Consider the following 18300-nt stretch of genomic DNA (forward strand, 5'->3'; position numbering starts at 1 on the left):
CATACAGACATTTGCTAATAATGTCTGCACACTTCAGTCCTCTGAATATTTGTGCTTTCATTGGTGGTATTAACTTACATTGAAGCTCACATGATGGACTAATTCAAGCCTGCGTTCCTGTTTGGTGGTGCGGACACGTGATCCAAACCCACTACGGACGACCACCATGTTAGGAGCTAAGAGGGTTTTGTCTTTTCACGTATTCCTGTGAGATCAGGCTCTTTCTTTCTGTCCTGTTTCACCACCGTGTTTCTCTAAAGACTGTCTGCTCTGCCAACATCAATGAAAAAGACCTGAAGTCAACCGGTTCCTCCCTGAGCTCTGGCAATGCCCCGTGGATGTTTGATCACATTCATCTTCCACGCAAGGAAGTTACCCTTCGTTTTGGGAGGCGGATCATGAATACATTATTATTATTAGAGCGACAAACTGCAGACAGGAACGTACTGAACTACAGATCTTTGACCCCACAATGCAATTCATACAAAGACACACTCACTCACCAACCTGCTGTCAGCTCCATCAAAGTTCAAGTTCCATCGTCACTTGAAGCATAAAAATAAATTGTTTCAAATAAGATGTGTGACTTTCTCTGAGGGGAACTAATAGAATTGGATGCAAACAAACCCCAGTAGTTAGTGAATGTGGCTCCTGCAGTACAGCAATAGAACAACTGCATCAAGATGAGCTCTAATCATAAGAACTATAATGAGGGGTGGGCTGTGGGGACCATAGTGTCCAGCTGGTGGATCCCAAACACATCTTTTTAGGAGAGATATTTGGCAAAATATGGACTTTGAGAACTCTTTTAGTGAGTCCTATACAGGCCGTTCCACATGTCAACATTTAGAAAACATTCATAGAGCTGCAACTCATGAACTGGCCAACACTCAACCTAGTGTTGAAGAAGTGCTTTGTTTGTTCATGGATGCTTCATATTATAATGTTGTAACTGAATAGAGGTGGATCCTACTTCTGGGATGACGTGGAAGTTAAACAGGCGTGTTATTGAAGTAGTTCATGTTTTAACATTCAGACCCTTAAGCATGGCTGTGAAAGGTATTTAAACAGACCTTCAGTATGAGATGCAACGAGGGAGAAGACGCTTGTGGTGAGTCCTCTTTGTCTCTTGGTGGAGGTTTTAGAGAACAGAAATAACTCTGATCTGATCTCTGGGTTAGAAAACTGGTAACAACTGAAGTGTCTTGTTGTAATGGGGTTATACGGTGTGGCATTTCCAGGTGATATTCCAGTTGTAGAGTTCTGAGAGTCAGTGAATCCTGAGCCATGCGTCCTGTTGTGGTGACTGCCGTCCTTCTTCTGGTGGTGCTGCTGTCCATGTCAGCCTCTGCAGCATGTAAGAACCAAACTGTCACTAAATCACTTTCTACACAGACACCAGGAACACTGAACTAACAGCGCTTCTTATTTTCTGTGAAACAGGGAATCCTGATTTAATGTGTCGGACCAAATATAAGGCCATACCATCTAAAAAGGATCTCGGTAAAGGCTGGGTCCAGTTGGGTGAAGACCGCTGTGTGCAGGCGTTCGATCGACCATATTTGCCACGTGCAAATGCATTGGTAATAAAAACAAACACACACCAGATTGTGGTTTTGTTATTTTCATTGTGTTGCTTTTGTCTGAGTTGTGTGGGTCCTTGTGTAGCTTCATGCTGCTCACTGACGTTATTGAAGGTGGGTGTGTCTTATTGAAGGTGGGCGTGTCTTATTAAAGGTAGGGGTGTTTTAATGACGGTGGGTGTCTCGCTCTGCTCAAATCTTTGTTTTTTCAACCTTCACGTGTTCGGGGGATTTTCACCTGACGTTAGTGATAGAGGTTGAAAACATTTAGATGGTTTTAACAATGAAAGAGACTTTTCCTTCACAGGACAAGACTCACATGTCCCAGGAACGACCTGACCAAAGAACAAGTTGAAAGTTCCAATATTTATATTTTCTATCATGTTTTATTAACGATTCCATAATCTTTCACCCGATTTTGAGCCTTTTTTAGGATCCCCCCCATGATACCTGTTTATCGTTTTATGAGAAGTTCTATAGGTTAAAATACAAGAAGAGTACTTCAACTTGCCTTGTATTGTTGAATTATAATATATTTTGATGAGAAGTATTTTTTATGAGGTTCATTATATCGGGTGAAATATAGCCAACGTTAGTGATAGTGTTAATGTTTGTACTGTTAGTGTTCTAGGGTGAAGGGTGTATTCTCCTCAGAGCAGAAGGGAACTGAACAGCCTTCATGACTTCAGGTCAGGAGAAGAAAGTTCAAATCATGGAACTAGGATGAAGAATAATCCTCATTATCTCTTTCGATTACAGAAGTGGTGTGAGGCCTTCGCAAATGGAGACCTGGTATCAATGCACAGCATTGCAGAGCTGGAACAAGTGGAATGTGCCACTTGGAGGGCTACGACTACAAGAAAGACTTCTTGGATTGGACTGGAACGTGTAAGAAGTGAATGTTTCTGTTCGGTTTGTGCCTCTCATGTGTTTACAATCACAGAGGCAAACATGTGTTCTTGAACTATTGAATTATGTTGCAATTCTCACTAATCATCCATCAAAGAAATTCACAAAAAGGCCCCTGAATACCTCTGAGATGTAGTAAAAATAACAGTATTTATGTCTGAGATCTAGTGGAGTAGAAATGTTTTAAATTACATGGCGTGAAATATAAAGAAAACATATAATGTATAAAACATGTAATACTGTAATAGTAACAGGCTTGTGCTGTTGATAGCTCATGCTAGTGTAGTACTGAAGAAGTACTATTGGACAATATTATTCAGGTTACTATGACTTATTTCAGTTTATTTTATATAGCCCAAAATCACAAATACAAATTTGCCTCAGAGGGCTTTACAATCTGTACACACATCCCTGTCCCGGGACCTCACGTCGGATCAGGAAAAACTACCCTAATAAAGATAGTAAACCATTTTACAGGGAAAAAAGGGAAGAACCCTTCAGGAGAGCAACAGAGGATGGATGGACAGAAGAAAAGATGTCATGTGACCAGACTGACCAACGTAACAGAGTTACAGCTCATTACATGGATGTACAATGCAAAGACATACGAGTCAAACTGGAGCATCATAAACCAGCTGACCAGTGGATTGTTATTCTGATCCTAATTACGTTGAGAGGAAAAACACAGACCGTATTAATGTTAGTGCAGTAGTCGTCTTCAGGTGATCCACTGTTTGTTTGTTTCTTTTCAGAAAGGTAACGGATTTGCTTGGACCGATGGGTCTAAATACGACTTCCATCATTTCCGTCATGGCCAACCCGACAGCAGTTGGTGGAATCGAGAACTTTGTGTTGAGACCAACTACATTGGTAAGTAAACTAAAGACTCAGGAGGAGAGGTTATACCTTAACAGAGATGAATGTAGACTTCTGAAGCTCAAGAAAAGACACTTGCTTGACCCCTGGAGGATGATTATTAAAGTAGCTCAACCTCAGTTTTAAAGTGGTCAGAGACCAGAGACTTGAACCAAGAACGGACTCTTCTGTCTTCATTCTTCCAATGGACAGTGCAAAACCAGAATGTCTCATATGTTCACAAACCGAGACGATTATTAAAAGCAATGTGAAGCTCCACTCCGAGACAAAGCACAGAACCTTTGATCAAACGTACCCACTCACATCTGAGATGAAGGCACAGAAAATAAACCTTTCACTCTTTCATTCATTCATAAATACATCCCATATTTTACTTGAAACGAGATAACTTTTATTTTGTAATTTTTATGAGTCATCTAATTCAATTTGAAAACTGACAATCAATATTGTTGAGATATTATTTAATTGAACGTCATTTGGTTTGACAGTCAGTTGTTGACTTCATACAGACGTTAACGCAACTGTTTCACACAATACATGAATATATTCAGAGTCCTGGGTTTCCTCAACATGAGAGAGGGTTTAAGTGAAGGACGAGGCATATCAGGAGCATATATTATTATAGTATAATGCAGTAAGTACACACATTCATAGCAAGTTCACACTGTGTAAAGACAACATGACAATAAGACACTTCAGTACCACCAACCCTGAAACCTCATTAATCACATGACTGTCCTGTTTTCTGTTTTACAGGCTGGGGACTCTGGAACGATGTGAAATGTGGTGAGAGGAGGTCCTATGTGTGTCAAGCGAAAGTCTAGTAGTTCAGAGTGAGACTCTAGTAGTTCAGAGTGAGACTCTAGTAGTTCAGAGTGAGACTCTAATAGTTCAGAGTGAGACTCTAGTAGTTCAGAGTGAAACTCTAGTAGTTCAGAGTGAGACTCTAATAGTTCAGAGTGAGACTCTAGTAGTTCAGAGTGAGACTCTAGTAGTTCAGAGTGAGACTCTAGTAGTTCAGAGTGAGACTCTAGTAGTTCAGAGTGAGACTCTACTAGTTCAGAGTGAGACTCTAGTAGTTCAGAGTGAGACTCTAGTAGTTCAGAGTGAGACTCTAATAGTTCAGAGTGAGACTCTAGTAGTTCAGAGTGAGACTCTAGTAGTTCAGAGTGAGACTCTAGTAGTTCAGAGTGAGACTCTAGTAGTTCAGAGTGAGACTCTAGTAGTTCAGAGTGAGACTCTAGTAGTTCAGAGTGAGACTCTAGTAGTTCAGAGTGAACATGAAGAGCTGCAGTTGGACTCGTCTTCATCAACTGTAACCACTGCAAGCTTTCACATTTACTGCAATAAATATCCAGCATCATAAAGACATGTTGATGGTTCCTGTGTCTTCTGTTTGTATTCAGCTGTATGACAGTTGATCCATCTGTCTTCATGTCATGGCATCAGTAGAAAACACAGCTTCATCATATCACTCATCAAGACAGACTGAAGGCTGAGAAACCAGAGGGAACCAAACACTGATGAATCAGGACAACATGAAGCAGGATAACAATGACATGATGAAGTCTGACTTTGAGACAGTGTGATGTATACAGTCACGTTTCAATGAATAATTCATTTAACAACAAATGAAGTAATTCTCATCTGTAGACTGTAGTCACTGCAGTCACATTAACACATTAGACTTCATAAGAGAGGGAACCCAACCTTCATGTTGACCTCACCTATACACCAGTAAAAATAAATAAACTAACATCTCAAAATTAAAATTAATCAGCCTAAATGCCGAAAGAATAAATGCTTTCAATAATTATTAGAAAGATGACCTGCACTGCTGAACGCAGGAGAGCTGAAATGTACTTGAAGTACATCAATGCATCAAAAGGTAAGCTGGTGTCAGACATGGTATCAAGCATGATCCAGATCATTCTGCATGGAATCATTATAATAATAAGCACCACCTGGCAGTTTATCTCAATGTTCATGAACTCATTAATTCAAACATGACATGGCCTGTAAGGGGCTAAATCAGGGATGTCAAACTAATCCCCCCCCCCCCCCCCCCCCCCCCCCCCCGGGCCACATCAGCATCATGGTCACCCTCAAAGGGCCAGTTAAAACTGCAACACTGTATAAATGTAACTACTTCCGAAAATATTGTTATATGATTGTCTTTTGATTTAATTATTGTTTATTCAAGTGTAAACATATTGTACATACATTTATTTAAATGTTAAAATATATGTAAGCAAATGTAGGATCAATAAACCCACATTACTCAAACATCAAACTTAAAAGAGAAGAAAATAACAAAGACAAAGAAAAAATGCACGTTATTATATTAACCTTGTTCAAAGATTTTTTGTCACAGTTGAAAAGGACATAACTCTGGTCCAGCAAATAATTGTGAGCTCATAAGATAATGCATGTGGTCTGGGGCACTGGTTCAACTGGTCTGGCTGCTGACCCACCATCACCCCTGAATGACAAGCCGAGACCCAAATCAAAGAACATGTTCAACTTCTCAAATTGATTTAATGAAAAGGTGGTGCAGTTTGAACCTGAGATAGTACACACTATCACAGTATGCATGAAAAAAACTAGCTGGAAATATTCGCTTTTACAGTCAATAAAAAAAAGTGCATCTTAAACGCATCCACAAGAGAAGAAGATTGACCGACTGATCTGCAGCGATGGATGATGATGATGACAATTATTATAATTTCACTACAGTGAGGTCAAAACAACAAAATGGCCGACAGTTGACGCTGATGACCGATGCACGATAAACATCTATGAACTGGTAAAGTTAAAGCTCAATCAAACTAATTCTCAGTGTCTGTGGCGTCTTCAGCACGTTCTCCTGTACGTACATTTACATCAGTGTTTTTTCTCATTTAGGGTTAACCCTAACCCTAGCCCTTTTACAATTTATTTTGGTGCCTCCTCGATTCCTTTCCTTGCCTCGAGGCAACAGGCACTTTGCGAACCGGTCTGGTCTCAGACTCGCTCTTCTTCTGCAGTTCAGCGACTCTGCTGTGGAATCAGTCTCTCGGTTCAGACGACAGTCGGGCATCCGTTGGCCAGGTACTCGTCCTCGCAGGTCATCCGGTAAGCGCCACGACCGCTTACCGCGCAGTCGCAAAGATTCAATCTCACGACGGTTTCTTCCTCGAGCGCCGCCTCGTCCTCTCCCGGAGGAAAGCGGCTCCCTGCGGACACTTCCTCCTCCGGATGGTCAGCGTGACGGGACTGGGGAGAAACCAGTGGCTGCTCCGTGCTTACTGGGGCGGCGAGAACGTACTCTGTGACCAGACGGAGGGCAAACGGTTTGAGGACGGACAGCAGGGGGGCGTCCTGGTGGAGGTCCTGGTGGAGGTCCTGGTGGAGGTCCTGGTGGAGGTCCTGGTGGAGGTCCTGGTGGAGGTCCTCGTAAAGGTCTTTGTGGGAGTTCGAACAGACCGTGATGAGACTCTTCTCTCCGAGAACACCCGTCACCATGAAGTCCTCCAGGTCCAGGACGAGCCTGTCTGCAGTCGTCTGTTGAAGGGCAACAACGGTTTAGACTCAGGGAAGTCTAACGATGGACATAAAGTGTTGTTGATACAGAAACTGTTCCTATTTCTGGCATCCGAATGATTGAATGATGCAGTCTTAAAAACTAAAAAGCCATTTTGGAGGAGTTTGAATAGATAATAAAGCACGAGTGAAGAGTTGTAAACATGCAAATGTGTTGAAAGGCGAGGGTTAATCTCTCACTCACCTGGCGGTTGGGATCCATCAGCCACCGGCCTGTGGAACTGCCCAGAGGGCTGGAGATGGGGGGGAAGAAATATGTCTTGTACCTAGACAGAAAAGGTATTAAAGATGCATTTTACTTTACCAGATTAGATGAGGAAGTCAATCACACATTAGCCTCAAAGGGGCTTTCCAACCTGTGCAGCATTTAACCCTCTGACCTTTAGCACTCATTCAGATCAGGAAAAAACTCTTAAAGGGGAGAAACAGAGGAAACACACAGGAAGAGCAACTGAGGACTTAACTTTTTTGGGTCCATTGATCTGATTTTAGGGCCTTTTTGGATCGATACATGGAGTAAGTCTTTGATTCTCTTTTTAGTCATCATGTATGTCTCCCATAAGTTATTTGGTTAAATAAATGTCTCTACGTCACTCCTCTTCAGTCCAAATATGGTCACTTCCTGTTCACTGGTTGCAAAGAGCCAAGATGGCGACGGCCGCAATCCAAGATGCCGATGGCACAAATCAACAAACTTGAGGCTTCAAAACATCCACAAACCAACGGGTGACATAACGGTGTGTGTGTGTGTGTGTGTGTGAGAGACTCACAGAGTCCTGGACAGGATGGAGGTGATGAGCACGATGACGGCAAGCAGCAGCAGAGGAGTCACTGCAGCCACAGCCGGTACCTCGTCTGAGAAATGAAAATGTGACAAAAGAGCATTTCCTCTTGCGCCCCACCTGTAATAAATACGCTCCAGTTTGATAAATACTGACTTAAAGGAAACATGGTGTTCATTTATTTTAATGATGACCACAAAGTGTTCAGACTTTGTCATTGCAGTGTATTTTTCGGGCTTTTGGAAGAATATTTCCAGAGCCTCTCGATATGCGAAGTCAGAAAGGTCATTAATGGAGCTCCAGGCTGCAGCCTGTTGCGGATGTTTGTCTTGACCTGCAAATACACTAACTGTTAGACTTTAAAAGTGATAGCTGATAGCTTAAAATAGTGAGCAGCGAATCCCATTGTGAAAAGCATGCAACGGCCATTTAGTTTGTTTATAAAAGAACAAGGCGTAGACCTGTTCTATAGGAAAGGAAACCTTAAATGACTTCTGTTATCTGGTGCTATAGAAAAAATTACAGTAGGGCGGCGGGTTTTTTCAGGGGGGCGCTGTGACGGCAGGGAAAACACAGTGACTGAAACATATCCAAACAGCTCTAAGGCAACTGTTACTGTGGAGCCTTGCAGATAATTATATTTTTAATTAATGATGCAAGATGTCATGTTCCAGATGAATTATTGCTTGTAAGCAAGATTGAGAAATGATGTTACTTATTAAGAAAGTCAAACCCAAGAGCCTCCAAAAATCAAACACTGGCTTGTCCTCATTCCCGTTTCAGGAGGTGATTCCATCTAAATATCCAACAGTTCGAAATGTTTTATCCAAAAACTATTGTTAAACTCACCAAAGTCTGTCCTCACGGGGATGATGCTTCTGGGAGCATCATCGGCCAATAGGATGAGAGAGTACTCGGTGTCGGGGTTCAAGTTGAGGAAGGTGAGCTGCAATTGGTCGGGCCACAGAGCCAGAGCTGGAGAGGATATGATTGTGTTTACAGATATGATCGTTAAATCAGAAACACTTCAAATTCACGAACCAACAGACACACAGAAAATACTCGTATTTTTTGCTTTAAAACCGGCCGAACAGGTCGTTATTTTATTTGTAACAATAAGATAGGATACGATAAAATAATCCTTTATAAATATTGCACCAGATGAATGTAATTAAAGTGGCCAAAGTTACTGAAGTGTCCTAAGTGTTTGTGGTCTACTGTGAGCTCAGCTTGTTATGCAGCCTGACAGCAGCAGGAAGGAAGGACCTTCGGTACCTCTCCCTCAGACAAGTTTAAGCAAGAAACTGTCGAGGGATTTCTTATAAAATAAACTACAAAGTAGTGCGACATAACATCGGATATGAAGACACGGAAGAAAACTTACTGTGATTCTCCGAGTCTTTCCTCAGCATCGCTCTGTATCCGTGCACTCTGATTGGTCCAGCCTTCCTTTGCCACACACACACTACTTTCACAGTGGTTTTGGTCACGCCCACCACCTTCAGTTGGACCGCCTCCATCAGAGCTGAGAAAACACGTAAAAAAACATGTCACATAGACTTTATATAGGAAGTGGACATAGGTGATGTCACTTGTTGGTTTGTGGGCTGGGGTTTTGAAGCCTTGAGTTTAGCATTTTGGTCGTCGCCATCTTGTTTTTTTTTACAAGTGACACAAGAGGGTGGAGCTAAGTACTGACCACTGAATAAAACTTTTTCAGGTGACCAAAATGCTATAAATAACTTTGACGAAGAAAACAGTTGTAAGACGAAAACACGGATAACTCCCAATTGGGCCAACCTGTCAATCACCGTGTAGACCCGCCCCTAAAGCATACCCTGCTTTATGGTCTATTTGACTCTAAACGGGCCATAATTTACCGGCATGTTTACCTCCCTGCTGCAGACCGGCCGGCAGCGACCGAGGAGGTCCACACTGCTGGTTGAAGACGGGAAACACGCTGATCAGGTAGGACTCATTACGGACAATATCTGTAAACACACACATTTATTACATGTTGTAAATAGAATATAACATGTATTTACCTCAAATAAAGCATCCCCTGCTTTATGGTCTGTTTGACTCTAAATGACCATACTTTACTAAATGAACATCATGCTGTATTGAAGAAGACTTGAAACTAGAGATTGAGACATAAACTCATGTTTACAATGTTTACTAAGGGAATACATCAAGAGAAGTAGAGTCATTTATATAGACTTCTATACAACCAGAGGAGTCGCCCCCTGGTGGTCAGGAGAGAGAATGCAGCTTCAACCCATGAATCATATACTTCTATACAACCAGAGGAGTCACCCCCTGGTGGTCAGGAGAGAGAATGCAGCTTCAACACATGAATCATATACTTCTATACAACCAGAGGAGTCACCCCCTGGTGGTCAGGAGAGAGAATGCAGCTTTAACACATGAAGCATAGACTTCTATACAACCAGAGGAGTCGCCCCCTGGTGGTCAGGAGAGAGAATGCAGCTTCAACCCATGAATCATATACTTCTATACAACCAGAGGAGTCACCCTCTGGTGGTCAGGAGAGAGAATGCAGCTTCAACACATGAATCATATACTTCTATACAACCAGAGGAGTCGCCCCCTGGTGGTCAGGAGAGAGAATGCAGGTTTTAAGACTTGAACCATTGGCTGAACACATCAGAACTGGAGGATGCCACCTTTTTTAAAACATGAACCTAAATAAGTATCTTCTCTGGTGTCGTTGGATATTTTCATCAAAAACAGATCATTGAGAAAATAAACGAGGAGTTGAATATTCCAACACTGGTGCACCTCGTATGACAGCGGAGGTGGTGACGTTGTCCACCGTGGTCCAGCGGGTGCCGTTGGATGACTGAGTCTCGGAGCGCCACTGAACAGCCAGATGACTGACGGGTGGGACAGAGGGCGGGACTTTGGGGTTCTCCCATTGGACCAGAAGGCCGTTTGTAGCTGGGAAGGAACTGGAGACCCACAAGTGTCTGACCGGCGGGAGGTCTGCAGAACACAACAGGATGCTTAGTGATGATCAACAGCTCCTCCAACATAATCTCTTATCTACAGCAGTGGTTTCCATCCATCCCGTATTTCAGTCTGTTCAGTACGTTGCAGTCCTGCACAGTTTAACCCTAGAACACCAACATCGGGGGATTTTCACCCGAGGTTTGGGTGAAAAAATTCCCGATGTGTTTTAACATTGAAGGAGACTTTTCCTTCACGGGACAAGACTCACATGTCCCAGGAACATGTGGACCAAAGAACAAGCTCATAGCTCCTTTATTTATATTTTGAATCAGGTTTTATTGACGATTCCCACATTTTTCACCCGATTTTGAGACTTTTTTCAGGGTCCCCCCATGATACCTGTTTTTGGTTTTATGAGAAGTTTTTATCGGGTAAAATGAAGGAAGAGTACTTCAACTTGCCTTGTATTGTTGTATTTTAATATATTTTATCCGTTACAATATATCAGGTGAATTATACCTAACGTTAGGGATGGTGTTACTATCTTTAACGTTAATGTTCTAGTGTAAAGATCCCTTCTTTTAAAACAGCCACAGGTCAAAAACACTTGAACCCAGCAAACGTTGCATGATGAAAGAGAACGCTTGACGTGTTGCAATAAGTTTTATCTGAACATCGTGACACCGGCTTCCTTCTCTGAAATAAACTCACACAAGACGTTGCAGAAGTAGACGCATCAAACCTGATAGCGTCAGTTCAAAAGTTGATGATAATGATCGGCACATTTGATGGATGAACATATTGTGACACATTTCGCAGAACTCACAGCTGCGTGGGAACCCTCTGCTTCTTGGTGAGCCTCAACACGTCCTCAGGACATGACCCCGTGAATAACGACCAATGCCTCTATGCGATAACCACGGCGTTCCACTCACCGGTCCGTCTTTGTGGGTCAATGCTGAGACGTGCTGCCGGTCCGTAGCCGGCCGCGTTGTAGGCTGCAACTGTGACGCTGCAGTTCCCCTCCTCCACCACCAGGTGCGCCGTCACCTCTGTCACGTTTTTAATGCATCCGTGCTGCAGCTTCTTCATCTTCTTCGCCGGCTCGTAGCTCACCTGGTATCCAAGGATACGACCTCCGGTGTCACGGAGGTCAAGCTCCTGGAGAGAGACGGGACATTCGTGTGGAGACGTTCCATTGAGATCGTGAGACTGAAACCTGATTTTGCGGAGCTATGCTCGCTGGGTGAAACGGCTAAACCCAGATCATTCAGTCAGACTTTGCATGAAAAAAGTAATTAGCTCAAATATGCATCTTTTGTATTATGGTTACATTATTACTTAATAAATGTTTTACACTACTATTTTAAAAAAAAGAGAAACCAATAACCAACATATTGGAAAGTACTCCATTTTTCCTCATAAATGAAGCTACGGGCAGCAGTTATTTTGGACAAGAAGCTTTCTTTCACGTTTCCCTTTTTTTTACACAAAATACAAAGAGGCCATTTTATTTAGCAAAAGATGAAATGCGCAATTCTGTGACGTCACTTGTCCGTGAGGATAAAGACATCAGGATGTATAGAAAATGACTTCTTTATGTCCTGAAAAAGTTTGTTATTCATTGATGTACCATGAAGATTATTTCCATTGTACCTTCCACATGAGATGAAGGCGAAAAGATCCCCCAGAGTCCTTTTTCTCCACTCTGTAACACACCTCTGGAGGCCGAGAGGGCGCTGCACATGGAGAAAAAAATATAATTTTCATCCTTAGGAAGAATTCAGACAGTTTCACAAAGTCTCTTTCTCGGTTTCTTCCCACAGATCCATGATTAATAGTCTCGCTCTGAACAAGCCGTTACCCGTGTCCAGCGTCCTCGCGCTGACGTCAGAGCTCCAGTCGCTCCAGCAGATGCCGTCCTCCTCTCTGCAGGCCACAGCCGCGCTGTAGACGGTGGAGACCAGGAGGTCTCTGATCGTGTAGTTCAGGGTCTGATCTCCGTGAGCAGAGTCAGAGTCTGGAGCCTGGCAACAACAAAACAAAACATACAGCAAATGAAGTGTGGAAAACTGTGTCTCCACCAACCAAAAGTCTCCGATATCAGCTGTGTCGAATGTCATTCCACCACCTTGTTCTCAATACTTTACCTTTATGTGTTATTGTACATGATTTACATTAAATATAGCCTCAGTTTCCATCTTTGCTGGGACCAAACCTCCAACTGTTTTCAAGTTTCTGAAAACAAGCGCCGCTCCGACATGCACTTTTCAGTATGCGTGTGTGGATCTTATAGTAACGGTGTCGTGGGGACTCACACTCACTGATGCATTGTGGGGACTTATCTGGGAACAAGCGGAGCCACATAAGTATAATTTTATTTCAAGGTTTTAGGCCTCATAGATCACTAATCAAACATGCAATTGTGGGCAAAATTGTAGCATTTTGTAAAAATACCGTCTAGTATTTAAAGATTGGGCCTCCAGTTGAAAAGTCAGTATAATAAGTTGTAGAAGAAGTATTCAGTGTCCATGTTTTACTGTTCTAGCGGAGGTTTCTTGATTAATATTCCTGTTGTATTCATGTGTATGTTTCATTGTAACTCCTTTATATCCTGTTGTTTAGTTTAATCTACATCAATGCATCATATTATATCAGAATATGATCATATGTAAAACTGTCAGATATATGTAGTAAAGTAAAAAGTACAATATGTACCGCTGAGATGTAGTAAAGTAAAAAGTACTATGTGTACCTGTGAGATGTAGTAAAGTAAAAAGTAAAATGTGTACCTCTGAGATGTAGTACAGTAAAAAGTACAATATGTACCTCTGAGATTTAGTAAAGTACAAAGTACAATATGTACCTCTGAGATGTAGTACAGTAACAAGTACAATATGTACCTGTGAGATGTAGTAAAGTAAAAAGTACAATAAGTACCTCTGAGATGTAGTACAGTAAAAAGTACAATATGTACCTGTGAGATGTAGTACAGTAAAAAGTACAATATGTACCTCTGAGGTGTAGTAAAGTAAAAAGTACAATATGTACCTCTGAGGTGTAATGGAAAAGTAGAAAGTATAAAAGCATCGTAATGCTCAAGAACAAGTACCTTGACTTTGTACTTAAGTACTTGTAGTTACATTCCCGTAAGTAAGATGTTTTTGTAACTACGGACAATAACCTGGATCCACGAGTGAGCGCTGTGGACTCTATATCGGAGCCGACAGACGGCGCCATCGCTGCTTCTCCAGGAGGCAACGAGCGAGTCCTCGGTGGAGCCACGTAGACTTAGTACAGGCTTAGGGGGTTTGACTGAGGAGAGGAGACAAGGAAACAAGGAGAGGAGACAAGGAGTCAGCGAACTCCTGGAAAAGAACTTCACAGGAATCGACCAGACGACGGTTGTCTGGGATCCGGTCCACAGACCAACATCGTAGAGGAACACGCGGTGAGGTCGAGACCGGATCTCCATCCCCGACGCGTCGTCCCTGATCCGGACCGTCACGTTGAGGACGGAGGCCGGGAGGAAGATTCCCTCACAGGAGACGATGGTATCCTCACTGAGGAAGAAGAAGAAGAAGAAGAAGAAGAAGAAGAAGAAGAAGAAGAAGAAGAAGAAGAAGAAGAAGAAGTCAGGAAACAAAACTGAGGTTAGAATTTAGACACGTAAAACCATGCAACAGATGAAATCAAGTAAGCCGCCTCCCCTTCGTCGACGCCCACCTGCTGAAGATGAGCGAGTCGTCCGACTCAGCGCGGCCGTTTGACTCCCGACTCCACTCACATGTCACGGACTGGTGCGACATCTGGTAGCAACACGACACGTTCAGGGGCTCTGCGGGAAAACAGACGTCTGAGCGTTCAGCCTGCAGAACAGCAGCATACAGTTTCATATTGAGACTTTAAATATGTAGAGAATCGAACTCAGAGGACTTTGAGTTCGTCTCTAATTCTGACCCAGCATGAGCTGTGTGTGTGTGCGTGTGTGTGTGTGTGTGTGTGTGTGTGTGTGTGTGTGTGTGTGTCTGTGTGTGTGTGTGTTCACCCTGTGGAGATGCAGGCTTTTGAGCATCACAGTCTTTGAGGTCCTTCACACACACTCTCTGGTCCTCACAGCGCTTCAGGTCCGAGCTCTTCACCGTCACCTCTGAGACACAAACACACACACACACACACACACACACACACACACACAGAACCAGAGCCCGGGTAAATCAGCCCGATCTTTCACGTCGTTGTACTGTGTTTTCTATTTGTTGTGTACTGTGAATGTTGTGTCTATTGTTTGTTTTGCTGATTTTGTGGTTTTCTTCCCTGATATAATAAAGTTCAAACTCCTCTCCTGTCAAACTGCACTGGTTGTCATATTATTGTGTACCTGAGTACCTGTACGTGTCACTGGTTGTCATATTGTTGTGTACCTGAGTACCTGTACGTGTCACTGGTTGTCATATTATTGTGTACCTGAGTACCTGTACGTGTCACTGGTTGTCATATTGTTGTGTACCTGAGTGCCTGTACGTGTCACTGGTTGTCATATTGTTGTGTACCTGAGTGCCTGTACGTGTCACTGGTTGTCATATTGTGTACCTGAGTGCCTGTACGTGTCACTGGTTGTCATGGTGAGTCAGCAGCTGGGTGAGAGGCAGACTGATCAAAATGTTCCGAAACTTGAACAATGATTCTGCTAAATGAAGTCCAGAGTTTTGTTAGCATTTGAAACTTTAAATCATTTCTCTCCGTTAAAGTATGGCGAGTCACTATGCGCCAAAAGATGCTTCACGCCGAAGCCCCATTCTAGGGAATGGGACAATTTTCCTCCGTTTTTCACGTTTTTTGGGAAAACGACCGGGTGAATCTCTTAGAAAAGTCATAGCACATGATTCCCGATCCGGCCGCACACGCTGATGTATTTTGACGCGTGTGTGTGCAGCGCTGCAGGAGGAGATACGCTCCAAAGTTTTGTACGGAAGAAGAAGCTGATCATCATGAAGCAGGAGGCCGGCAGTGCGCTTCCTGCACAAAGCTGCAGAGCGTCGCCACACCAAAGAACTCCATTGACTGATAGTTTCAGCTAACGGAGAATAAAGAGTATACTTCCAAAGTTTAAGCAGGATAATTTGGTAGAATATTTCTATATGAATTGTTTTTTGTACATTTCTTTGGTTCTCAGCCTGGTGGTCAGGATTAAACAATGTTTTTTGAAAAATTAATTTCATTCATCATTTCTATTGACTTTAAGTTTGAACCACTCAAATGCAAATTGCAAATAATTGAATGCTAAAATAAAATAAAATTCCATTCTACTACGTATCATTGTACTTTTAGTAAAAAATTACAACGATACTTTTAGCATTCAATTATTTGCAACTTGCGATTTTCACGAGTCATCCTCACTACATCTGTCAACAAACAAGTATATGATTCACTTTTGTGTCTATAACTTTGTTATAGTTAAAAGCTCCCACATCCCCAGAAGTCGTCCAATAAATATGCATTCATCTTGTAGCACAAAATACTACAAATAATATAAATGAACTGTATCATAAGCGTCATCTCGTGGTTTCGGGGAACTCACCGTGAGAAAACACACAGAGGAGCCTCATCGCCGTCCACGTGGCCAGCTGCAGCTTTAGAGACCAAATGTCCATTTCAACAGGTAGAAATGACAGATAAAAGTCAAAGGATCAGCTCGTCATGAAGCATCCAAAAATGTATGGCTGCTTTTTTGTTTTATTTTTATTTCTGACGTGTCAAAGATGAGATGAGTAATGATGGAGGATGAGGAAACCAGCAGATAAGCTTAGACTGCTGAGGTCTGCGAATCCAGGAAGTGATTCTTATCAACACGTCAAGTGTGTGTGTGTGTGTGTGCGTGTGTGTGTGAATAATTTAAAAAGCTGAAGAACACCGTGCTGTTTGCTTGTGACACGCTTTGTGTACGAGGCCTTTAACCCTAAAATAAAGTTAAACTTAAGGGGCTCAGTATGTCCCCACAATGCAATGAGTCCCCACAATGCAATGTGTGAGTGTGTTTGAGTCCCCACAATGCTATTAATACAAGAACACACACATGCGATATTAACAGAAGCGTCATACATGCTAGTGAAACATTTACTAAACACTGATCAACACTTTGCTCTCAGTAGTTTAAGTACATTCAGCTGATAAGAACCTTTATAAGGGTTTGATTACTTGCAGTACTTTCAGCGTGGTATTAGTACGAGGTACTTGTTCCGACACAGTTCACACTTGATAAAACAATATAGAGTTTGAGATACGCGTTGGAGCCACAGCAATTTCGTCATTCGAACACTAACTTCGTTGGAAACCGTTTGCGCAATTGAAGCATCTTTTTTTTCCAGAGATATCTTTATCTTGAAATCTTAGCAGCCCTTCTTTCCCTTTTATGGCTTCATGTCTAACTCACACAACACTTCTCGTTTTACTGTTTCTCTGCCCACTCTTTAACTTCCCCTATTGCCTCTATAAAGGTGTTCTGCACGGCGGCCCAGTGACGGCTCTCTCTGCTCGACTCCACAGGTTGCCAGAGATCGTTTCCTCCAACAACGGCGTGTCTCCCGGTTGCTGTTGCCGTTGCTGTTGCTGCAGGATGGCAATGAAGGTCCTCTGGGCAGCAGTGCTGCTCGCGTACGGAGCGTCTCCAGGAGCTGCAATGGTAGAGACTCACCGCTTCCATTCCCTGTAGCGTCTGATGATTAGTCCATTTCTTCTTCTGATTTCCATTGTTTTCTTCTTTTAAGGGCAACGTTGCATCGAGATCTTCCCCTAAATATCCACTGGACATGGCTCAGAACTCCGTTGACGATATGTACACAGGCTGTGAAAAAGAAATGGCAGAAAAGGTGAAAACACAATACCTGCCGGATGAGAGGAACATATACGTGGATTTCAAAAAGTCCTGGGATGCCGCGGTGGTCTGGTACGATGGAAAACACAAGAAAAAACCAGGGCGTGGTTCCAACATAAAACCAACCCTGACAAGAGAACAGGCCATAGCTGTCTATGTTTACACCTCAGTCGGCGGAGACATTTATAAGCCTTTTAATGACGCGGTTCGAAGCAAGAGAGGTAACAATTTCAGGTTTCACGCGCTCCACTTTTACCTGACTAAAGCCATTCAAAATCTCAACAGACGTCAGCTTGAATCCAGGGAGGGCGAATGTTTCACCGTCTACCGTAGAACGAACGTCTCCTTCCAGGAAGTTGAGGTCGACACGCAGGTTCGCCTCGGCTCTTTTGCCTCCAGCTCGCTGATAGATCTCTGGGAGCCGATGTTCAACATCGAACGATTTGGAGACAAGACGTGTTTTAAGATCGAGACGTGCAAGGGAGCAGACGTCTCGGAGCACTCCAAGTTTAAGAACGAAGCAGAGGTTCTGATTCCTCCGTACGAGGCGTTTGAAGTTATAGGCGTGAAGAAGAAGTCAAAGCAGAATAATCTCCCGTGCGACGTGGTCTATACACTGAAGAGTACAAAAGAACCCGTCTGCAATTTTAATTGTGCTATTTTCCCCAAGAAAAGCAGGAACACGATTTAGGTGCAGTGAACACAACGTGTAGCATTTAGG

At 42.8% G+C, this 18300-nt stretch overlaps 2 protein-coding genes across 3 annotated transcripts; both read left to right on the top strand.

Annotated features, from left to right (window-relative positions):
- The first annotated feature begins 1091 nt into the window (after window positions 1-1091).
- On the top strand, window positions 1092-4739 carry LOC306740519 (C-type isolectin Sp-CL4-like). 2 transcript variants are annotated; one of them, XM_079222684.1, is made up of 6 exons: window positions 1092-1111; window positions 1242-1357; window positions 1444-1583; window positions 2343-2471; window positions 3245-3362; window positions 4125-4739. In XM_079222684.1, exons 2-6 carry the CDS (start codon window positions 1288-1290, stop codon window positions 4190-4192), a joined length of 525 nt encoding a protein of 174 aa, XP_079078810.1. In that variant the 5' UTR covers window positions 1092-1111; window positions 1242-1287; the 3' UTR covers window positions 4193-4739. The 2 variants fall into 2 exon arrangements, with proteins under 2 accessions (XP_079078810.1, XP_079078811.1); XM_079222685.1 differs by having other exon boundaries at window positions 3249-3362.
- A 12775-nt stretch (window positions 4740-17514) lies between these two features.
- LOC306740136 (ecto-ADP-ribosyltransferase 5-like) lies at window positions 17515-18270 on the top strand (the record flags this gene model as incomplete). The annotated part of the gene is made up of 1 exon (XM_079222245.1): window positions 17515-18270. One exon carries the CDS (start codon window positions 17515-17517, stop codon window positions 18268-18270), a length of 756 nt encoding a protein of 251 aa, XP_079078371.1.
- Window positions 18271-18300: the final 30 nt, after the last annotated feature.

Source organism: Taurulus bubalis (assembly GCF_910589615.1).
Source record: "Taurulus bubalis genome assembly, chromosome: 8".
In the NCBI taxonomy this organism is placed as follows: Eukaryota; Metazoa; Chordata; class Actinopteri; order Perciformes; family Cottidae; genus Taurulus; species Taurulus bubalis.

Excerpts from the sequence above, each read along its gene's own strand:
- LOC306740519 (XM_079222684.1), top strand. The coding sequence starts at position 1,288 with ATGCGTCCTGTTGTGGTGACTGCCGTCCTTCTTCTGGTGGTGCTGCTG. Across the intron at positions 2,472-3,244 it reads CTTGGATTGGACTGGAACGT|AAAGGTAACGGATTTGCTTG; the intron begins GTAAGAAGTGAA and ends GTTTCTTTTCAG. Across the intron at positions 3,363-4,124 it reads TGTTGAGACCAACTACATTG|GCTGGGGACTCTGGAACGAT; the intron begins GTAAGTAAACTA and ends TCTGTTTTACAG.